Genomic DNA, 20853 nt, shown 5'->3' on the forward strand with positions numbered 1-20853 from the left:
CTTATTATGCAAGGCAAAATCCGAGGAAAGCGAAATGTGGAAAGACGAAGAATATCCTGGCTTAAGAACTTAAGGGAATGGTTTGAATGCAGTAGTGCAGAACTTTTTAGAGCGGCAGTCAACAGAGTCCGCATAGCCATGATGATTTCCAACCTTCGATAGAAGATAGAACTTAAAGAAGAAGAAGACTCTCTAAGCCATTTTAGTGTTGCTTCTACTATGACAGGAAAGATTGTTTTCACGTTCAGAACGTTTGTGAATAGCCGCTCCGAAGATCCCTTTTAGGGTGAAATACGTACAGGCGGATACACAGACGCACTATACGTGAAATCAAATCTTAACTGTCTTTCCTGAAATAATTTTTATTGTGCGTATTCTTGTTTTGCCAAGTTAAGGGTTAAAGTAAACTAAAATATAATAATAAAACTATATTACGTAAATTAAAGTTGTTCATTCACTCAGCTCAGGAATATTTTGACAGATTTATTGTTGAAAATATGCAACATAAAAATTCCTACCTCCTAGTAATATTAGCTCTAATAAACTTGCTGTTGTAGACTTCTTTCATTGAAAAAAAGAAGCAGAATCATGAATAATGGGAGAGTATATTAATTAATTTTCATTAAAAACTTTCCATTTGTAAATACTAATCTATAAGCGACTATAAAATTTCAAAAATAAACTTTTGTAATAATTAATGTAGTTTTATTGTGTTAATAAACGGCATGTGAATATTTTTTGTTTAGATATTGGCTATGAGCACATATGTCTGGTCGTATAGTAATTTCCAGCCACTGATAGTTGGTCAAAATTAAATCAATGTAGCAAAAAATTAAATCTAAATTTACTAAACAGTTGGGACTGCGATCATCGAACCGAGTATACGTACTCCTTTAAGATAATCTGGTCGTCTAGTCTTTCTTGAAAATGAGTTTTGCTGTGCTTTTAGATGATTTATAGACCTAGAAATAAAAAAAATATATTTATCACTATACTAAATGTATTCTAGCAGAAATATTTACACCCCTATTTACTATTAACTTCGGTTACATAATTAAATCATTTTTAATAAAATATAATAGGTATACCCACATAACATGATGTTCGCACCATGTTCGAAGCACGTAGGTACTACCAACAACCGTCGCGTCGGAGTATATTTTTTTCAGTATATGAGTAGCAGAAGCATTCTCCTCCCCCTCAGTCCTAATCCTTTTTGGGATGTGGTGACACCATCAGGCCTTTACAGTTTTTTTACAATTTCCCTCTATCCTTCCCTGTCCTGGGCTAGTTGTTCGGCTTCATGTAACCCTTGGTTAATCAATTTTTTTGTTTGATTTATCCAACGGCTTGGAAATCTTTCCCTATGTCTCTTTCCTTCAACTCTACTCTCGACTATCAGTTTTTATATCGTACCTGTTCTTCTAGCAATGTGTCCAAAATACTGCAAATATCTCTGTTGTATTTGTTTAGGCAATTTATCCTTTACTTTAAGTTGTTCTAATATCGATACGTTAGTGTGATTATCAATCCAGGATATTCTTAACATGCGGCGGTATCCCCACATTTCAAAAGTGTCTAGTTTATTTTTATCCGCTTTCTTTAAGGTCCACGTTTCGGATGCATATGTGGCTATGGGAAAAATGAGTGCCCTTACCAGCCATAGTTTTGTGTGTATTATTATGCTAGAATTTTTCCGAATTGTTACCAGTTTCATCATAGCTATTCTAGCAATAGTCAACCTTCTACGCATCTCTCTGTCACACCCTCCGTCATTTGTTATTAGGGACCCCAGGTATATGAAAATAGTTACTACTTCAAAGCCCCCAATTTCTTTAATGTGTTGAAGATTATTCCGAGCTCTGTCTACCATCATGATCTTTGTCTTGCTGATATTTAACTTTAGTCCATATGTTTTGCATTTCTTCTTCAGACATCTCATTATGTCTTCCATTTCTTTTTGATTTGTCGCGATTGTTAAAGTGTCATCAGCATATCTCAAGTTACTGATTTTTTGACCTCCTACTATTATTCCACCCTTCCATCCGTCTAGTACCTTTCGCATAATGTGTTCGCTGTAGATAATAAACAGAGTTGGCGAGATTATGCATCCCTACCTGGCACCTGCCTCTGTTTTGAAATGATCGGAATGGGTGTCGTTTATTTTTACTGTACACTATTATTTTCATATAGACTTCTAATTAGTTGAATTAAGTGGTGGAGGTTCCCATTTTCGCTAGTATGAACCATAGCTGCTGTCATTTGACTTTATCGAAGACCTTTGTGTAATCTAAAAAGCACATAAGTATAGGAGTATTGAATCCACGAGTTTTTTTCGATTAGTTGTCTGACATTAAGGATGTGTTCTCTTGTGCCTTTTCCTGGGACAAATCCCGCTTGTTCATGTGATATCTGGGATAATAGAAAAGCTTTTATTCTTTTATGTATTACATGAAGTAGAATCTTGCTTGCATGGGATATTAGGGTTACCGTTCTGTAGTTGCTGCAATCTAGCGGAGATTTTTAATTTTTTAACTTTTTGATTGCTTTTCTACCTCTAACTTTAGAATGTTTGGTTCTTCCTCTGCAGTGAACTCGTCGTGATTGGCATTCTTGGGATCATCTGCACATAGACTTTGACAATATTTTCTCCATACCTCCGTAATCCCTTTCTCGTCATTTATAATATGTTGGTTTTAATCGATTATTGTTTGTGTGATTGGTTTAAATTCCCTGAATATATAGCAGAAGCAGAGCATATACCGGATAATTGTATACGAAATTTGCTCTCTTTACCTTTAAGACACATTTTGTTTTTTGTCGCTAGGACACTCCAATCAAAAGATATCGAATTTTTACCTTTGAGCTGATACAAATTTTATTTTAAAAATTGATTTCGCGTACTTAACCGACATTTAAAATCGCCGGTGGCTTCCAGCATTGTTTCTAAGAGAACGGTTGATTCTACATAAAAAATGGTGACAGACGTTTTTGTTCCAGGTTATCTCAGTTACATTTCTTGATCAAAACATTTGTTTCTACTGGCGTACAGATTCTTGGAAAATCAATCTTTCCTGCAAGGGGGATTTTAGGGAAAAATCCAGGGTTTATCTTTTTTGGGAAAATTGACATCTATTGTTCATCTCGTTTTAGAAAGCAGATCTCTGCCGACTGGACTTACTGTCCTAACTCTTAGGAGGCCTAAGTGACTGTAGGGCTCACAAATGGGCCCTGTCCTGACCTACCATTACCATAACTTTGCTAACTGCAAACTACATTTTTACTTACAATTTCCAAACCATTGCTGGTGAAGTTGAAAGTCCTAGAATGGTCTCCACTGAATACTACAAGGACATCTCCATCAAGTTTTGCGTTAAACTACAATAAAAGTTGTTTAGTACTATTTTTATTATATTTATAATATTTGTTTATTTTAAACTGCAATTAGTTTTGTTGTATGTATTTTCTAGACTGTTGCTTGTTAGATAAATTGAACACAATTCAATAATCGATAATAATATATTAAACCTCATAGTGGATAAGGCGATAAAACAAGTGAGAATGAAAATGGAATATCAAATAGCAGATAATGAACTAAAAATAATACCTAGCACAATTTCGAGCTATGTAAAACTAAAATAATATAGTATAACCATTTAAAACCAATAGAAGATTGTGCTGTTCGACGAGAGTCCAGTCAATGACCATTTTCCCGCATAGTTTTCTAACCTGCACCGGTTTGCACCAAAATTTGGCTATACGTTCGGGTACACGTAAACTCATCACCAATTAGCAGAAATGCCGTCGTACATAGTATAAACTCATCACTGCCATAAAACTAGGGATTTTAAAATAGACCCCTAGAGATTGGTAAACTCATCAGTGGCCTACCTGCAAACCGTAGCAGGTATAGACCATAAATTTGACAGAATTAATCTAAAATAGATGTATTTAATGCAAATGCAATTCATTGGTTTTTATTTGGGAATTCCACAAAATTCTATTGATAGCTAAAACTTATACCTAAAACTATATGAAAAATAAAATTTCTTTTCATTTGCTCTTGTTCCTTTAACGTGGATAGTGAACTGCTCATTGATTACGTTTTGAGCCAACGCGGACAAAAAATAATAGTTATTAATAATTTCAAATTTCAATTGTTTAAGACTCTAGAATCGAATTGGCTAAATGTCATATAACTGGTGAGTATTTTTTATACCGTTTTTTTTTAGTTGTTTCGCACTGGTGGTAGATCATTCAGATCAAACAGAAAAAAATCAATTAAGTTCTTTAAGTCAACTGTACAAGATGTTTGTTGTAGACAAAGCATAATAGTAGTTTGTTGCTTTAAGTAGATTACCCTTTTTGATAGTATATTCTTAGATTTCTGATTAAATTGTTAAAGTCACATTGTCACAGTTTTAGATTTTAGGTAGATCATTCCAAAACATTAAATATCTCAAAAAGTATGCCAGATATTACGTTGACTTTTCACCTATGGATGTGACGCAAAATACTTTTTTTTATTATGACAGTTTTATATCAGATAGCATTTAATTAATTAAGTTTGATTGTTGGTAAAATTTTCTGGATTTTAATTCCAATAAGAATAAGCAAATTATTATTTACAAAACTATTAGACATAAACCAAAGTAAGTATATAAAATATGTATGTTACTTTATTATATTTTTTTGCCTATCCACATAGATTTCCTGATTTTTCAAATTTTCATAGTTTTGTTCATTTTCATATTGACAAAGAATTTTAAATTCAGTTCCATGTTTCACGTTTTTAAGAGATTTTAATTTTTTTGCTGTTTTCACAGGATAATGTTTCATCATGTAGGCTTTGACCGTTTATAAAAGCCAGGAAACTGCAGTTAAGAATTTTGATTCGTTCTGTCATAATAAATAGATTTCTAATTAGTTAATAAGCTGGGGACTGTTTCTGATATAATCGGAAACAGCACATGCTCATAAATATTTTTATTATAAAGTTTACTATCGAAAACCTATGCAACTGAATTTTCAAATCTCAAAACCATTTAGATTGGCAGATACGTCTAATCGGTCACACTGTAAGAAATCCGATACTGATAGTTTTAAAGCAATTTGCCTATAATAATTTCTGAATTTAATAAATTACCACATAAACGAGAAGTGTAACAGGTAACTGCCAACTTCCTCATTACAAATCAGTGCATTGGGGCAAAAATGCTGGTGATGAGTTTACCTATCTGCAAAGGATGCCGGTGATCAGTTTACTCTATCTCGGAGGGTCTAATAATTTTATGGGGGGCTATAAAGTGATAAGTTCGTACACTTCCATACGTTCTACTTACCCTCAACTTCAAAGTTAACTCTGTGCCGTAGGGTCGTTACACCCTGGAGAGAGGTGCCACCACACAAAAGGTGAAATTTTTTTTATTAAAAATATTACCAGGAATAAATTAATCAATTTTAGGCAACTTTTGTCCTTTTTCAAGTCAATACTTTTCGACTTATTTGTAAGTGAAAATGTTATTTTTTTAAGAAAAAACACTTTTTCGAATGGTTTTTTACGAATTACTCAAAAAGTATATATTTATCAAAAAAATCATTGCCATTAAAAATGTAGCTTACAAAAGACTATTTATAATGAGTCAAGTGCAAAAGAAGTCATTAGAATACAATAAACCGGCATATCTATGTTTCGTGGACCTTACAAAAGCATTTGACCGGGTCAAATTAAAAGACGTTATCCACTTACTGTACGCAAGAGAGATACCTCTAGGAATAATCAAATCGATCAAAAATATCTACCAAAACAACACAATAAAAGTAAAAGTAGAAGAAGAACTAACTGACCCTATTGAAGCTGGCAATGGGGTAAGACAGTGAGATTCATTGAGCCCTCTATTGTTCAACCTGATTATGGATGAAATTATAAAAAAGATAAGAATTAAAAAAGGATACCAAATGGGAGAAAAACAAATAATCTGCTATGCAGACGCCGCAATACTACTCTCTCAAAGTGAAGATGATTTACATAGGAATGATTTTTTTGATAAAATACTTATCTTTATAGTAATTCGCAAAAGACAGTTTGAAAAAGTTTTTTTTAATTAACGTTTTCAATTGCGAATAAGTCAAAAAGTATTGACTTTCAACGAAAAACATGTAAGACAAAAGTTGTTTAAAATTGGTTAATATATTCATTCCCGATGTTATTTTTGAGAAAAACATTTAGCTCCGAGAAGAGGTGGCATTCCTCCAGGGTAAAAGCACCCTACCACAAAGAGTCATCTTTGAATTATAGTGTTAATAGAACTTTTATTGCAAATTTTAGTGCAAATCGTTGCAGGTTCAGAATTGGCGTTGAAAAAAGTTATGATAGACTACGGAATAAATTTAAATGACACCAAATGTACTAAAAGTTTGCAGGCGTTAAAACAGTTGAGGCTTTCACGTAAAATGAAAATAATAATTATCTATACTGACCGCCAAAAAAATTTCCGAAAATAAAAATTCAATGGATGTTTTATGTACTGTTTCATACTGTATACTCAACACCTTTCATTTTTAAACAAAAAATGGCCATTAGTGCTTGATTCCTTAGCATAGTTTAATTAGAAGACCACGTCGACGTGAGTATGTACCAGTCTCTATAAAGCGATGAAAAGCTATCCGTACTGCAGTTCCTAGAATACCTAAAGTTTTATATATATGAATGATACATAAATATGATAAATAAACTTGACTTCTTCCATCTTGTAACAATGCAATAATTTGAGCAACATCTATTGTAGATAACAGCATATCTTAATTATTCACTTGGTCGAAATCTACATTTGAAAAGCTAAATTACCGTTTAATTAAATGTTTTCAGCTGCAGATAAACAGCGACTACAGAAAACAACAACATAAACGTCAAAACTGCCAAAAATAAGCATTCAAGATCTGGATCAGTTACTGAGGGTTTTTACCTCCGAATTCTTTATAACTGAATCGATTCATTTGAAATTTTGTGTGTTGGTAAATAATTACTCAAGGAACAAAAGTTATATAGTGCCGATGTGCGCTTCCACCCTGGGGGTGTTTGCCACCACTTTTCTAGGGTGGGAATTTTTTCACTCAAAATAATCACGCTATTCGATAGAAGCACGAGTTTCAAACAAAAAATGTAGTAAACATTTTTTTCGCTTAATCAATATTTTTGAGTTATTTGCTGTTGAAAAGTGTCAGTTTTCGTTAAAAAAGCATGTTTTTCAAAGGTTTTTTAAGAATAGCTCTGAAACTAACAGTTTTATCAAAATAAGTGTAGGAACTAAAATTAAAACTCATAAAAAAACAAAAAGATTGGCTTTTTAATGAATATTTTCAGTTCAATATTAACTGAATTAATGCTGTTCAAAGAAGGTTTGTTTTTGTTTTTGTCTTTCAATACGAGTATTTAACGTTAAATAACGGAAAACTGGTACATTTTTCGACAAAAACTCATATAATATTTTTAAAAGAGCTTAAAAAGACCTTTAAAATGAGTGATGGTAAAAGTCCTTTGCACCAACTGTACGTGAGATACGATCACAAAAACGATGGGTTTCTTAAATTTTTGTAAAAAGAACGCAATAAAACTAACGTCATGTGCACTAGGATTGAAATAAATTGTTTTCCTTATAGAATTCACTTTATTTTAGTGGTTTTTGTATGATCCAAAGTTTAGCCACTTTAGAATACCCAGTTTTTGAAAAAAGTATGATACATTTTTTTTTGTAAATATTAAAAAAAAATCTTTTTTTTTATAATAATTTCAAATCTATAAAAGATACGTAAAAGATGACACAATACAAAAAAATAGGTTTTTTTCAACAAAAATTTTCGTTTTTTAATTTTTTTTGTAGCTTAAAATACAGAGATATTGTTGGTTGAAGTTTGCTTTATAGCGCATGAACCACTGGTCTCCGACCCTTTGACCCTTCACCCTTTAAACATGAAGGAATTTAGAATGTTTTAACATTCCTATACTTATATCCCGTTAAATTACCTGTAAAATCGTTTTTTTATGCATGTTGTAGCATCAAAATTAACTGAGTTATTGTAAAAAAAGGTTGCGGATCAGCGTGTGGCTGTCGGAGGCTGTTACTATTTTGCAATGCAACATGCGGAACATGCTGTGGGGACAATTGCCAAAATTGTCCTCCAGTAAACGAAGACCAATTGGACGGTGAAAATTATGATTCCGATGATGAATAGATATTCATTTATTTTATACCTCGTTTTATATAAATATTATTTATTTTTAGTTTTTTGGAAAATAAAAAAATTGTAATATATTATTATAAACTAAATTTTTTCTATTTATGTCCATGTCTAAGTTAAGGATTTAAGGATTTTATTTTCATCAAAAGGGGTGCTTATAAGGGTTGAAAAAAGAAGGCTCATTTTATAAGTAAAAAATTAATTTTTGTCTACAAACAATGCACTCTAAAAATGTTTCAAATCGTTAAAAATATTTTTTAATTCATTTTTGTTATAAGGGTGGTTGTAAGGATTAAAAATAAATAAAATATTATTGTATAGCTAGGGTACTAATTTTTATTTGTATTTAAATACATAATTGAAATGTCTCAAGCTGCTACGACGTTTTTGTTTCATAATATTTTTATAAAAAGTATTAGTTTTTAAGTGTTTTTAAAGGGATTTAAGGGTTCAAAATTGTGAATAATTAATTTTCGTATTAGAAAACACATAACAATATTTACCTTATGCGAATAAACAAGATTTAAGTGCATAAAATAATTAAATCCGTGTTTTTCCCAGTTTCTTCAATAAGGGGTAGCTTTCACCCCTTAAAAACAAAAAGCGGACCTAGAGCGTATATAACTTTTGAAGTGGAGGGTAAGATAAGCTTAACTTGAAATTTTCAAAGAAATCGATGTAGTTAAAAAGAATTCGGAGGTATTACCATATTTTAAGCCTCAGTAACTGGATTAATCACAATACATATTTAAATTGAGACGCAATATAAAGCAGTGCATGAAACTTCCAATGAATTTTTAATTTTGGAAATTTATATGTTGACTTTTTTTGCCGTTCAGTGTATCATTCATTTTCTTCTTTATTTGGATCAAACTATCATTACATATATGGCAAAAAATAGAAAGACTGTGTATTTTAGATTTTTTTCATAAGAGGATAAGCAAAAGAAGAAATTTGTTATAATATATAATATAAGAAATTCAATGTCTAATGTAATATGCTTGAAGTTTACTAAATTATGTACTTAACTCTACTCGAAAAAGTATTGTATTCATAAATAATACTCTTATTACCTTAATTTTGCGGCCAAAAAATTCTTCTTCAAATTCCTCTCCAATATTAAATGAGATATCTGTAGATTTGTTTTTAACAGTTTTAGTAATTGTAAATTTATTACCGTCTTGTTTGATCTCAATAGAGAACTGACCGCCGCCTTTAACTTGATCTTCTGGTATTCCTAAAAATATGAGAATAGATTAAAAATTATTAAATTACTATAAAATCAAGCTAAAGGCGCGACTATATTTAAGAAAAAATATTTTCGACAAAATCCAATAAAGTGCTTGAATAGTAATAATTGCATGAATAAAAGGTAATAATTACCTTAACCGAATAAGAACTTTTATTTTGGACTCTGTTTATAATAAGCAAATTGCTCTTTCGTTTGATATCAGTTTCGCCTATAGAAATTTTAGAAAGAATTCGCTGTATTGTCACGTAGTCTAAATGCGCATGAGATAAATAAACGTCCTCTTCAAAAATGTCCCGTGCTAGTGAGGGAAGAATGATTTTTGTCATGATCATGATTTCACATCCATGTTGACAATCGTGGAGGTACGAGGTGTGGGAGTCCCACCCTGAAGAGGTACTTTGCTTTTTGCCGCAGTTGAGTACGTGGCACGTAATAAAAATGGGAAAATTCATATTACAGTGCAGTACTACTAAAATATAATATATAATAATATGTCTCATTTTTAGTGATAATAAACTGCTACACAAAGATGAATTAAAGTGATAAATTTTAATTAATTTAAAAATTTAGAGTCACTGCTGGCAGGAGAAAAGTAAGCCAAGCCCTATGCAAGTTTAATTTAATTTAAAACTTGTCCGAATGTTTGAAAATACGATCGCAGAATGTTTTCTATCTGGTGAATTAAACCGATATACCTGATTTGATTTGTAACTATTGTTACCTACGTATTTAGTGCCACGTTTTTCTGTACAAGGCATGCCCAGCCCATCAATTTTTTTGTATTCCGTAATAATCTTTGTTTTTTTTTGTGTATAACCTAAACGTTTATAAAATTAGTAATACTTGTACGTTAAGTTATAATACCGATAATACAGTATAGCCCAAAATAAACAGTACTGAAACGGAAACATAGATGTCTCTTTGTGCGCGCTGTCATATTCAAATTAACTAGTATAGGCCTGTCAAGTCATCCTTAAACAATTAATTAATAAGGCCTAATTGTTAAAAATCGTGCTAAGTACAGAGGAGAAAGTGTTTCTTGTGGAGAAATATTTTCGCTCATACGGAATCAGCCGACGTAATAATGCAAGTCTGCAATACGTATGTGATCAATTCACACAACGGTTTTAAAAGTTCTCAAAGTAATGCTGTAATTTTGAAGGTTGTTGAAAAGTTTAGAAATATGGGTAATGTATTGTGCCAACGAAAAAGAAACTCAGGGCGTCCCAGGACAGTTAACAACAATGATAACCATGAACGTGTTTTTGAGCGAATCTTCGAAAATCCGAAAGCCAGCCAGACAAGAACAGCGTTCCATCTTGGCTTAAAACGAACTTCCTTGCAAAGAATCCTGAAGGAGCTGGGTGCTTTTTGTATGTGATTCAGGTACATCAACAATTACATCCCAGGGATTATCACAGTAGAGTGGAATATTGTGCCAGAATTCTTGCATTACAGTATGAAAATCCTGAATTTTTAAAAAATGTATGGTTTTCAGACTGAGCGCATTTTCATTTCTCAGGCCATGTAAATCGTCGCACAAATCGATTTCTGGGCTTTGTCAGACCAGATGAAATTCAGGAAGTTCCTTTACATAGGGCAAAAGTGAGTGTCTGGTGTGCAGTTCGGAACACGGAATCATTGACAGAAACATTGAAACAGAGGTACATACAAATTTTAACACGCTTTATTCTTGATGTACGTCAATTTCGCCGTGCACGTAATTTGGCATTTCGAGTCCAATTTTTTCAACAGGATGGGTCCATAGTGCTGTCGCAGTTCGTCAATTTCAAGCCTTCAATGAGCTAAAGAATGCCGTTAGAGCCCTCTTCGCGGACTTGAGACAACCTTTATTCCATAACATTACGAGAAATCTGGAACATCGGTATGAAATCTGTCTTGAGAGAGAAGGAGCTCATTTAAAACATGTTTACAAGTTTAGTACTGTTTATTTTGGGCTATACTGTATTATGATTATTATGCTGTAACTAAGCTAATGTCAAAGTATTTTTGCTAAATTTTGCTATAAATTCAGCTTTCAGCTTTACCCAGTTATAAAGGTATTCCATCTTATTTTAGAAATATTTGTTATAATATTTTTGTTTTTTTTTGCTATTTGCCTTGTTTGGTTTATGTTTACTTTGCTAGTGTGTTGTCTTTCCATAATATTTTTATTTGGCTGAACTTTTAAGAAATAAAAAGTGTTTATTTGTAGCAATTATTTGTCTAATACTCTCTCTCTCATAATCTTCCTTTCTTCTGATAACTGATAAAAAGTTAAATATACCAAGAATATAGAGCGACAATATAAGGTAAGTGTGTTTGTTTCTCTTTCTTTTTAACCAAGTATACATTTTGGTTTCTTAGAGAGGTTTAGCTTATCTGTCATTTTTTTTTGGAATCTTTCATAATCCAATCTTCTCATAGGTCAAGTGTCAAGTTTTCCTCGTTTCTCGACAAAGGACTAGGTGGCGCTCTTTATTTTCTCCCTTTCTTTTAGTACCAAATTCTGTCATTTTTATTGGTACATTTTAATTCCCAATTCTGTCTCTAAATATACCCCATCACAGATCTATAGACCCACGTCACAAAGCTCACCGTTGTGCCCCTCAAAACACCTAAGCGCCGGTTTGCAAGGTAACGATACTTGCACCTATTTCTCTTTTAATCTCCCAATTCCCATCCAGATAAGTATCGTTACAATCTGTCAAATCGTTTCTCGTGATTCCAATATGAGATGACACTCACAGGAAAGTAATGTTTCTGTGATTTAGATTGTGCAATACTTATCTAATGAGGTTGACCACAGGCTGGAAAAAATAGATTTTAGAGATGATTTCTACAGAGTTTAGTGAGTCTATAATTATTGGGAAGTTAATTTTAGGATTTTTTGTATCGTGACATATGGCTTTATGGGTGTCCACAAACTCTACTGACAAACGAAGACCAGAGATTCCTAAGATAATTTTAAGAGAATTTAACCCAACTCACGTAGTTCGAAAATGCTTCCTAAGGGAGCTAGAGCTCTTTAAAGATGGCACCTTGTAATTAGTTTTTTTAATACCTCCAGAAAGCTTCTATTTAGAAAAACGAAAACTGGTGCGATTCTTTATCCTCTTTGAGTTGGATCCATTTCATTAATTGCGAATTTCTAGTACCAATCACAGGAGTTCGTTTTGGGTAGGTCAACGGTTATTTTAACGCATAACTGTTTTAGGCATTCGTAATACTAGAATATTATATTTTCAGGTATTCTAGTACTAAAAGGTACTCTTACTATAAGTCGATAGGATACACCGTTTTCTAAAAAATCGATTTGAAAATGTGTCGTGTTTTGCGATGAGAGTTAAATTAATATTTTTGCACTAGTTAGTCGTGGACCTAACAACAGAAGTATAACCTACGTTTTTCATTGTTAAAATCAGGTCGCGAAGTTTATCTTTTATTTTTTTACTTTGTGGCATTCAAATATAACAATTTTAATTCAACAACAATGGTTTTTACTAATAAGGAATACGTCGATACGTATTTCTTTATACACTTTACTTTATAGCGAAATGAGGTGTAACGCTCGAGCAGCACAACGTAAATACTTTGAAAAATTTCCCAATTCTCATTCCACTCACTCAACATTTACAGTTTTTCATCAACAACTAAGAGAAACAGGTGCAGTGATCCCAAAAAATAATGGGCGCGACATGATGATGTAATAGCAGCATATGAAGATGTTATTTTAATGTAAGTTAAAACAATTTAGAAATTAGCGTTCGAAGACTATCAGCCATGTATTCCATAATTTCAAAATCTTTCGTTGATGATGATACTGATTACTTACATATCCTGCAAAATGTTTTACCTGATTCGTTAGATGATGTGCCTTTAAATATTCGGCAAAACTTATGGTTTCCACATGTCGGCTGTCCGGCCCATTTTAGCCGGAATGTACGAGACTTTCTTGATAATATAGTTGAGTCCAACGATATTTCGTCCGTCGGCAAAGTCAAACAGATAATATTTGTATGTTAAGGCGGGTACACATTTGCGAGCAGAACTGTTCGCGAACCGTTTGTGAACGCTATATTCGTTAATGTGTACGGCAGAAAAAACCGCTTGCGTACTGTTTCATCGTGACTCGTCGCGAACCAAATTGTTGCGGTTTATTTCACGACTTCAAAGGAAGCTCGGCTTTCAGTTTGGACGGCGCTTACTAGACGCAGCGAACATTTTTATTGTGTCATCAAATCGACATTGTGTGAATGACGTGTTCCTTCCTAGAGAGACGTGAGAAAACAGTAAACTGATTATTGTCATGGACGTATAAATAAAGATAAAATCTTTATTTATACGTCGATGATTACTGTACATAATTTTATTTTTGTTAAACAAGCAAAAACAGGAACATAAATCAGTACCCAGATTATAAATAAAATGAATCATTTCGCACATGTGTGTTCGTTGTTGGTTACACTCGCATATGTGTACCCACCTTAAGCGCCGTCCAAACTGAAAGACGAGCTTCCTTTGAAGTTGTGAAATAAACCGCAACAATTTGGTTCGCGACGAGTCACGATGAAACAGTACGCAAGCGGTTTTTTCTGCCGTACACATTACCGAATATAGCGTTCGCATACCGTATGCATACCGTTTGGCTCGTATATCTGTACCGACCTTTATGAAATTCGAGTAACCGATATCCAGGGACGTATCGCGATATTGGTTGTTTCACCGACAAAAATTTTTTGATACAAGTATTAAATACTAAGTGTTTTTGATACAACAAAAAAATACTACAATAATTATAACTACTCACAACAAAATTTCACAAACACAACTCAAAATTAAAGCAATGCACAATGCACATCTATCTATAAAGAAGCTAGTTGCAAAGATACAAATAAACTAAAAATTTAGTTTATTTGTATCAAAAAAGTCCAGTCCTTTAGATAAGGCACATGCCGGTATTTTTACAACCGAATTACTACTCATCGTAAATCAATCAGTTTAAAACTTGAAAATTGATACTTGAGAATTAGTACAGTTGTTATATTTAGACGAAATATTAAGCAATATATTGTCAGGAGAGTTTCTGGACACTCTGTACATTTCAAAGAGCTCTCCTGTTAAGACCTATCTGCTAGTTTATATTATTTATTTCATCCTTTGTTATAAAGTTGGATGCTGCACAATGTTCCGTCTTAGATCCATCAGTGAATAACTGTTTAAAGGTGAAAAATTGAGAAATTAAGGTTTGATATTTAGAATTAATTAGGTGATATGACAATTGGATCTTTTCTTATTTTCTGATAACAGTTCCAAATTTATGTGAGGAGAAGATATTAGTTAAGGAGGGGGAGTTGACATCGTGCTAGGATAGATTTCGAGGACTTCAAGGTTTAATTCATTTATGATGAGGGAATGTGGATTTTTGCGTGCTGAATATTCGAGAAGCTAATGGTTTGGTAACATTGTTATGTTAAGAGTACCGCTTCGTTGCGTTGCACAAGAGAGTATTAATTCCTGGCTTCTTAGAGTTCGGCCTGAAGACTTGTGATAGGAGTTGCACCGCATATTATTCTAAGAGCGTTATTTTGAATAGTATCTAAAAATTTTAGAATTGTTGTTAAAGCAGACGAGTAAGCATGGCATCCATAATCGATCTCATAACGAACGAAATTTTAGAGTTAACTAAATCGTTTAAATAAATTGAATATTGAGAAATAATACAGTTTATTATTAAAAATAACAACAAATATACTTACCAGCTTCTTTAAGATATTGAATTAAATTTTCTTCCCCAATTACACTATATTTTCCAGGGACAACCATTTTGAATGTGTGCTAATTCGGATGAGTATTGATTTTACAAATTCAAGAATTAACTGACATTTTAATTGGCAAATGCTCGATATAAATATAAAATTATCTTGGATACAGGCGTATTATCGAAAGTGTAAAGTGTAACATTTCGATAAGTGAAGGCAATTGAGTATTGAATCAGCAAATAAAAAAAATTATTCGAATTGATAAGTCGTATCTTTTAATTGTTAATGGGTGTTATTTCATTATTATATTGTACAGATCTGTAAAGATTAATATGTTATCGAAAATGTATATAGAAATGAAAAATTTATCATAATATATAACTATAGTAGAAACCCTCAATTCAGAAGAGTGATATCATAGTTTAAACGCGGAATATCCTCAAATTTAAATGTACACAGCGGCCCTCGAAAACTGCCTGTTTTCTCGATTGCAATTTGCGTTTCCTCATAAGAAATTACAGAATATATAAAGTAGTATATTTATTTGTGCTTCTCTATAGAAAAACTGACCAGGAGTTGTCGTACAGTGTAGCCAAATTTTGTTCACAAGTAGTAATTATGGTCATACAAAACCTGTATTCTTCCACGCAGCGATTATTACCGTCATAAAAATACCAAAAAACATGATTTTTTCAATAGTAAAAATTAACCACAAAATTGTAATAAAATAAATTTTATTTATATGTTCCGTTTCGTTACGTATTTAAATTTATAAAATAAAAATCGATATTTTAAAACATTATTTTTCAATCGTTTGGCAATGTTGGAATTAGCGAGGGAACTCGGTTTTACAATGCGGATCCAGACATGCAGTAAAACTAGTTTTTATTATTTTTTGCCGAATAAATGAACGAAGAAAACATTGGTGTTTCTATGGGTAAATAGTGCATGTGTTTTTGTGAGTATATTTTATGTGATAAGTTTGTAAACTTATTGTTGTCAATACTGTTTTATCAATACTGTATTGTAGTATTGATAAAACGTGTTATGGATAATAAGAGTGTGTTATAGCTTGTCGTTTTATAGTAAATATTTAGTTATATTCTTTGAAATTATTGTATATATAGTATATATCCAGATTATTGAAATACAATGGACGAAAAACCGAGTTGTTCCAAGAGAAGACAGCAAAATTCTGATGTTGATTCCAAGAATGAAAAGCCGCAAAAGAGACGGAAAATGTTAACGTCCGAAGAGAAGGTAATGATACGAAACGTTTATGAAGGAATTGTCGGCAGAAAAATGGCATTAAACGTTAGCCAAGCGGTCGACATTTGTAGCAGTTTAACAAAAGTATCCGTTAGCTGTATTTATCGTGTACTTAAAAATACATCGGAAAATAAAAAGCAAGAAAAAGGTAAAACTAGAGGTAGGAAAAGCATTGTTTTGGATGACGAGACAAGGAATATTATACGTCGAAAAATTCATTCATTTTATTTTCGGAGTGAAATTCCAACACTGAAAAAAATTTCTCAAGAGCTCGAAAATGATGACTCTTTACCCAAGATATCTCGTAGGGTCTTAATCAGGACCATGCACGAAATGAACTTTCGATACGTAAAACGCAACAGAAAAAGTATGCTATTAGAAAAAAATGAAATTATTCTGTGGAGAAGAAAATATTTAGAAGAAATACGAAAAATTCGCAGCACTAGATGCAAAATATATTATTTGGATGAAACCTGGATTAACCAAGGTTGGAAAAGGTCATACAGTTGGAAAAGTTTGGCAAGATTTAAATATCAAAAGTAAACGCGAAGAATTTATAGAAGGATGATATACAGGATTGAAAGCTCCATCAGGAAAGGGACGGCGTTTAATCGTCACCCATATAGGAAGTGATACAGGGTTTCTTGATGATGGTTTTCTTCAATTTGAGTCGAAAAAAACAGGTGATTATTAAAGAAATTGAAAGGGAGGATTCAACAATGGCTTACAGAAAAGAAGATTGCATACGAAGAATCAATGCTCAAAATTTAGCTCCTTGACATTGCACGGTTAAGGAAAATTGAATATCTTAAATATGCTGTAGATGAAACTGCAAAAGATTATGGTGTCAAAGTTCTGCGTCTACCACCTTATCATTGCGAACTTAATCCCATTGAACTTATCTGGGAGCAAGTGAAAGGAGAAGTAGCACGCAATAACAAAACGTTCAAATTAAACGAAATTAAGAAACTTTTGATTCAAGCAATCCTCCATGTAACTCCAGAGAAATGGGCTAAATGTATAGGCCACATAATTAAAGAAAAACATCGTATGTGGGAACTTGACACTTATATAAAAGTTTTACTAGAGCCAATTATAATTACACCAGGTGGTGAAGATAATGACAGCGATAGCAGCACTGCATCTTCAGGTTTCGACAGCGAATAATATTTTCTAATAGTTTAATAAGAACATCAGCATAAAAAACCAAAAACAAAAAAAAAACGAGAACATAGTAGTTTGTTTTGTTTTATACTGTTTAAGTGTTTTGTTCATTTTATTTAATAAGACAATATGGCTCTTGGCGAACACCCATTTAAAAAAAGTATCGCGCCACAAGACATACCTCTGGGGTGGCGTGGAAACTGTCTTAAAATTTGTTTTAAAAAAATTTCATTGTGTAACTCTTTAATTGTCAAGAGCAAATGAAAATTACCCACCCAGACGAACTCTATTATCGGTCCCAGTGGGAAATAGGAGTAGAGGCAGACCACGACTGAGATGGAGGGACGGTGTGGACGAGGACGCAAGGAAAATCGGCGCGGCAAATTGGCAACGGTTGGCGATGAACAGAAACGACTGGCGAAATAGACTGGGGAAGGTCAAGGCTCAACTAGAGCTGTAGCACCACTGATGATGATGTGTAACTCTTTAAGGACGGGTCACGTCAAAAGACGTTTTAGCGTAACTTCCGCGACAGCCGGTTGGTATCAGTAAACTTTCTGCAAAATTACTTCTTTTTTATATCTTTTTGTTTCTGGCATTCTGTATTTTTAGGGGAATGTAGGGAATGAGCCACAAAATATTTATTCATATGTTTATTTATTGACGTTTCGATCTCTATATCCAGAGACCGTTTTCAATTATACAAATGATAGTACTATTTATTTTCTATGGCTTTTCGCTTGTCGTTCTGTATTTTTAGAAATGATGTTGGGAATAAGCCACAATATATTTATTCAAATGTTTAATTTACGGACGTTTCGATCTCTATAAAGAGACCGTTTTCAAACATACAAATGACAGATATATTTATTTTTCTATAGCTGCTTGTTTGTGGCATTCTGTATTTTTAGGGAGAAGGTTGGACATAAGCCACAATATATCTATTTACATGTTTAATACATTGACGTTTCGATCTCTATTGCGTTTTTAAAGATAGAAAAAAAAAGAAAATAAATAATATAATATTATAAAAATATATAATAATAAACAAATAAAATAAATATAACTATCATTTATATCTTTGAAAGCGGTCTTTGGATATAGAGATCGAAACGTCAGTAAAAACTTGTAAATAAATATATTGTGGCCTATTTCGAACATTAATATTTGAAAAATAAAATATAATTAACGTTAAAATAAAAGTAAGTGTACGTCACTGGATTTCCAAACAGCGTTCCGCATTTCTGGGTCTTTAAACGATGACTCACTCTCTCAAATAGTGAAATTATACTGTAGAGTCTTTTCGGTGAACTTACCGGGTTTCGGATTAAGTACCTAAGCAACGCTTCAACTGACCAACTAAAAAGCAATATTTAGGTTGATGGTTAAGATGGGACGCAGCAATTGACAACTAAAACGACCTAGGGAATATATGAATTCAATTTAATAACTAGGAAATTGGCGTTAACACCTTATATTGTTAATTCGAATTGTTATTTTGGGAAAATTTCTTCGTGCCATTTACTGAAAATGCTAAGACGTGTTTTAGATGTAGATACTCTAATTTGTAACCTACATAAATAGGTACTTTATTGCCGAAAAGATAGTGAACTATCGGAAAACGAAATATTTATAAATTGTAATAATATGTTTTCCAAGTTTGTTTAGTTTCTTTAGTGTGTTATTTTTTTGATCACATCCCCTTTAAGGATAAAGGACTTTTCTTATATAAAAGTGGTTTCAGTTAAACTGACTGAAACTTTGAAGAGGTCGCTTTGTTCATGCTGATCAAAAGTTATCAGTGCGCCAAGACTCAGAAATCAATTGTTTCTGAGTTACTGAGCAGAGGCCCAATTCGGGCCCGCTCTGGGCCTATTCAAAGTTCTAACGTTCCAACTTCCAAAAGAAAAATTCATGTTCCGTTGCCAATCTCGTTGCCTTAATATCCGTCCATTTCGAGGCTTGTTTGCGAGTTTCGTAGTAATGGTTTTTTCCGGGGATAGGTTACTAGCCTGTCGCACAAACCTCCTCCTTTATTGGCTGCCCTCTTTATAGGACCGGCACTGATAAATACTGGGCTACTCAATATACCCAGCACTTGCCAGATAAGCAGTTTATATAAAAATAGAGCAAATAAATGTATGAAATACTGTGAGAATTAAGGGTACCGAATAAAAGATGACACTGAAGATGACACCAGGAATTATATAGCATTCTTTCACTTGGTGCTCGAAGTAATATTCATAAAAATTAGGATACAGTACAAAAAACAATAATTATATCCTTTTTAAGTAATACAATTAATAAAAATTAACTGAAGAAACTCATTCGAAGAAAGATTGAGATAGAAATACATCAAGATAAATCCGATATGTTGTAATCAAGGACATAGAAAAATGAATAACGGAAAATAATAAAGAATAAGTGTAATAGAAAAGATTCAGTTGGTCTTAAAAGAGTCAAAGAACTGGCCTTGTTGATGACTCCTCTACAACTCTTGTTGTACAGAATTGGTAATACAGAATTGGTGTAGAATCTTCTACTTTATTCAAAATTCGCATGTGTTTAATGAGATATCACCTTAACAAAGGTGATATAATAACAGAACAAAGACCAGCATTTACTAACATGGAAGACAACATGATAGGTATACGTATAAATTTATCACCATTACAAATAAGTAAATTAGAGATGGAAGAAATAACCAAATCCCTGAAAAATGGAAAATCCCCCGGTTCTGGTGACATCCCTGCAGAATTAGTGAAAGCCGGCACAGACAAACTCCAGGAACAGTTAAGTTTCAAGACTGCTTGAATGGGGCCGAATTACCAAAAGAATGGAAATTATCTATCATGTCAACTATTCACAAAAAGGGCAGCAAGGATCAGTATGAAAATTATAGAGGAATTGCGGTAAACAGCACAATAAGTAGGATGTATGGGTGTACATAGACTTAAAAAAGCATATGACAGTGTACCCCTCAGTAAACTATGGTCAACCCTACAGCAAACCAACATTAAGCATGATCTTATCAAAGCCGTCCAAAGTCTGTATAATGGAACGACTGCAAAAATTAAAACTGGATCAAGGATATCTGAGGGATTTAAGGTCACGAAAGGACTAAAGCAGTGTTGCTGTATTTCGCCTACCCTTTTCAAAATTTATCTG

At 32.8% G+C, this 20853-nt stretch overlaps 1 protein-coding gene across 1 annotated transcript; it reads right to left on the reverse strand.

Annotated features, from left to right (window-relative positions):
- Positions 1–415: 415 nt before the first annotated feature.
- On the reverse strand, positions 416–15407 carry LOC140437582 (fatty acid binding protein 1-A, liver-like). The gene is made up of 4 exons (XM_072527184.1): positions 15250–15407; positions 9312–9475; positions 3289–3378; positions 416–962 (listed from the first exon to the last, which is right to left on the reverse strand). The coding sequence occupies exons 1-4, from the start codon at positions 15314–15316 to the stop codon at positions 912–914; spliced, it is 372 nt and encodes a 123-aa protein (XP_072383285.1). The 5' UTR covers positions 15317–15407; the 3' UTR covers positions 416–911.
- Positions 15408–20853: the final 5446 nt, after the last annotated feature.

This window comes from Diabrotica undecimpunctata, chromosome 3, assembly GCF_040954645.1.
Source record: "Diabrotica undecimpunctata isolate CICGRU chromosome 3, icDiaUnde3, whole genome shotgun sequence".
Lineage (NCBI taxonomy): Eukaryota > Metazoa > Arthropoda > Insecta > Coleoptera > Chrysomelidae > Diabrotica > Diabrotica undecimpunctata.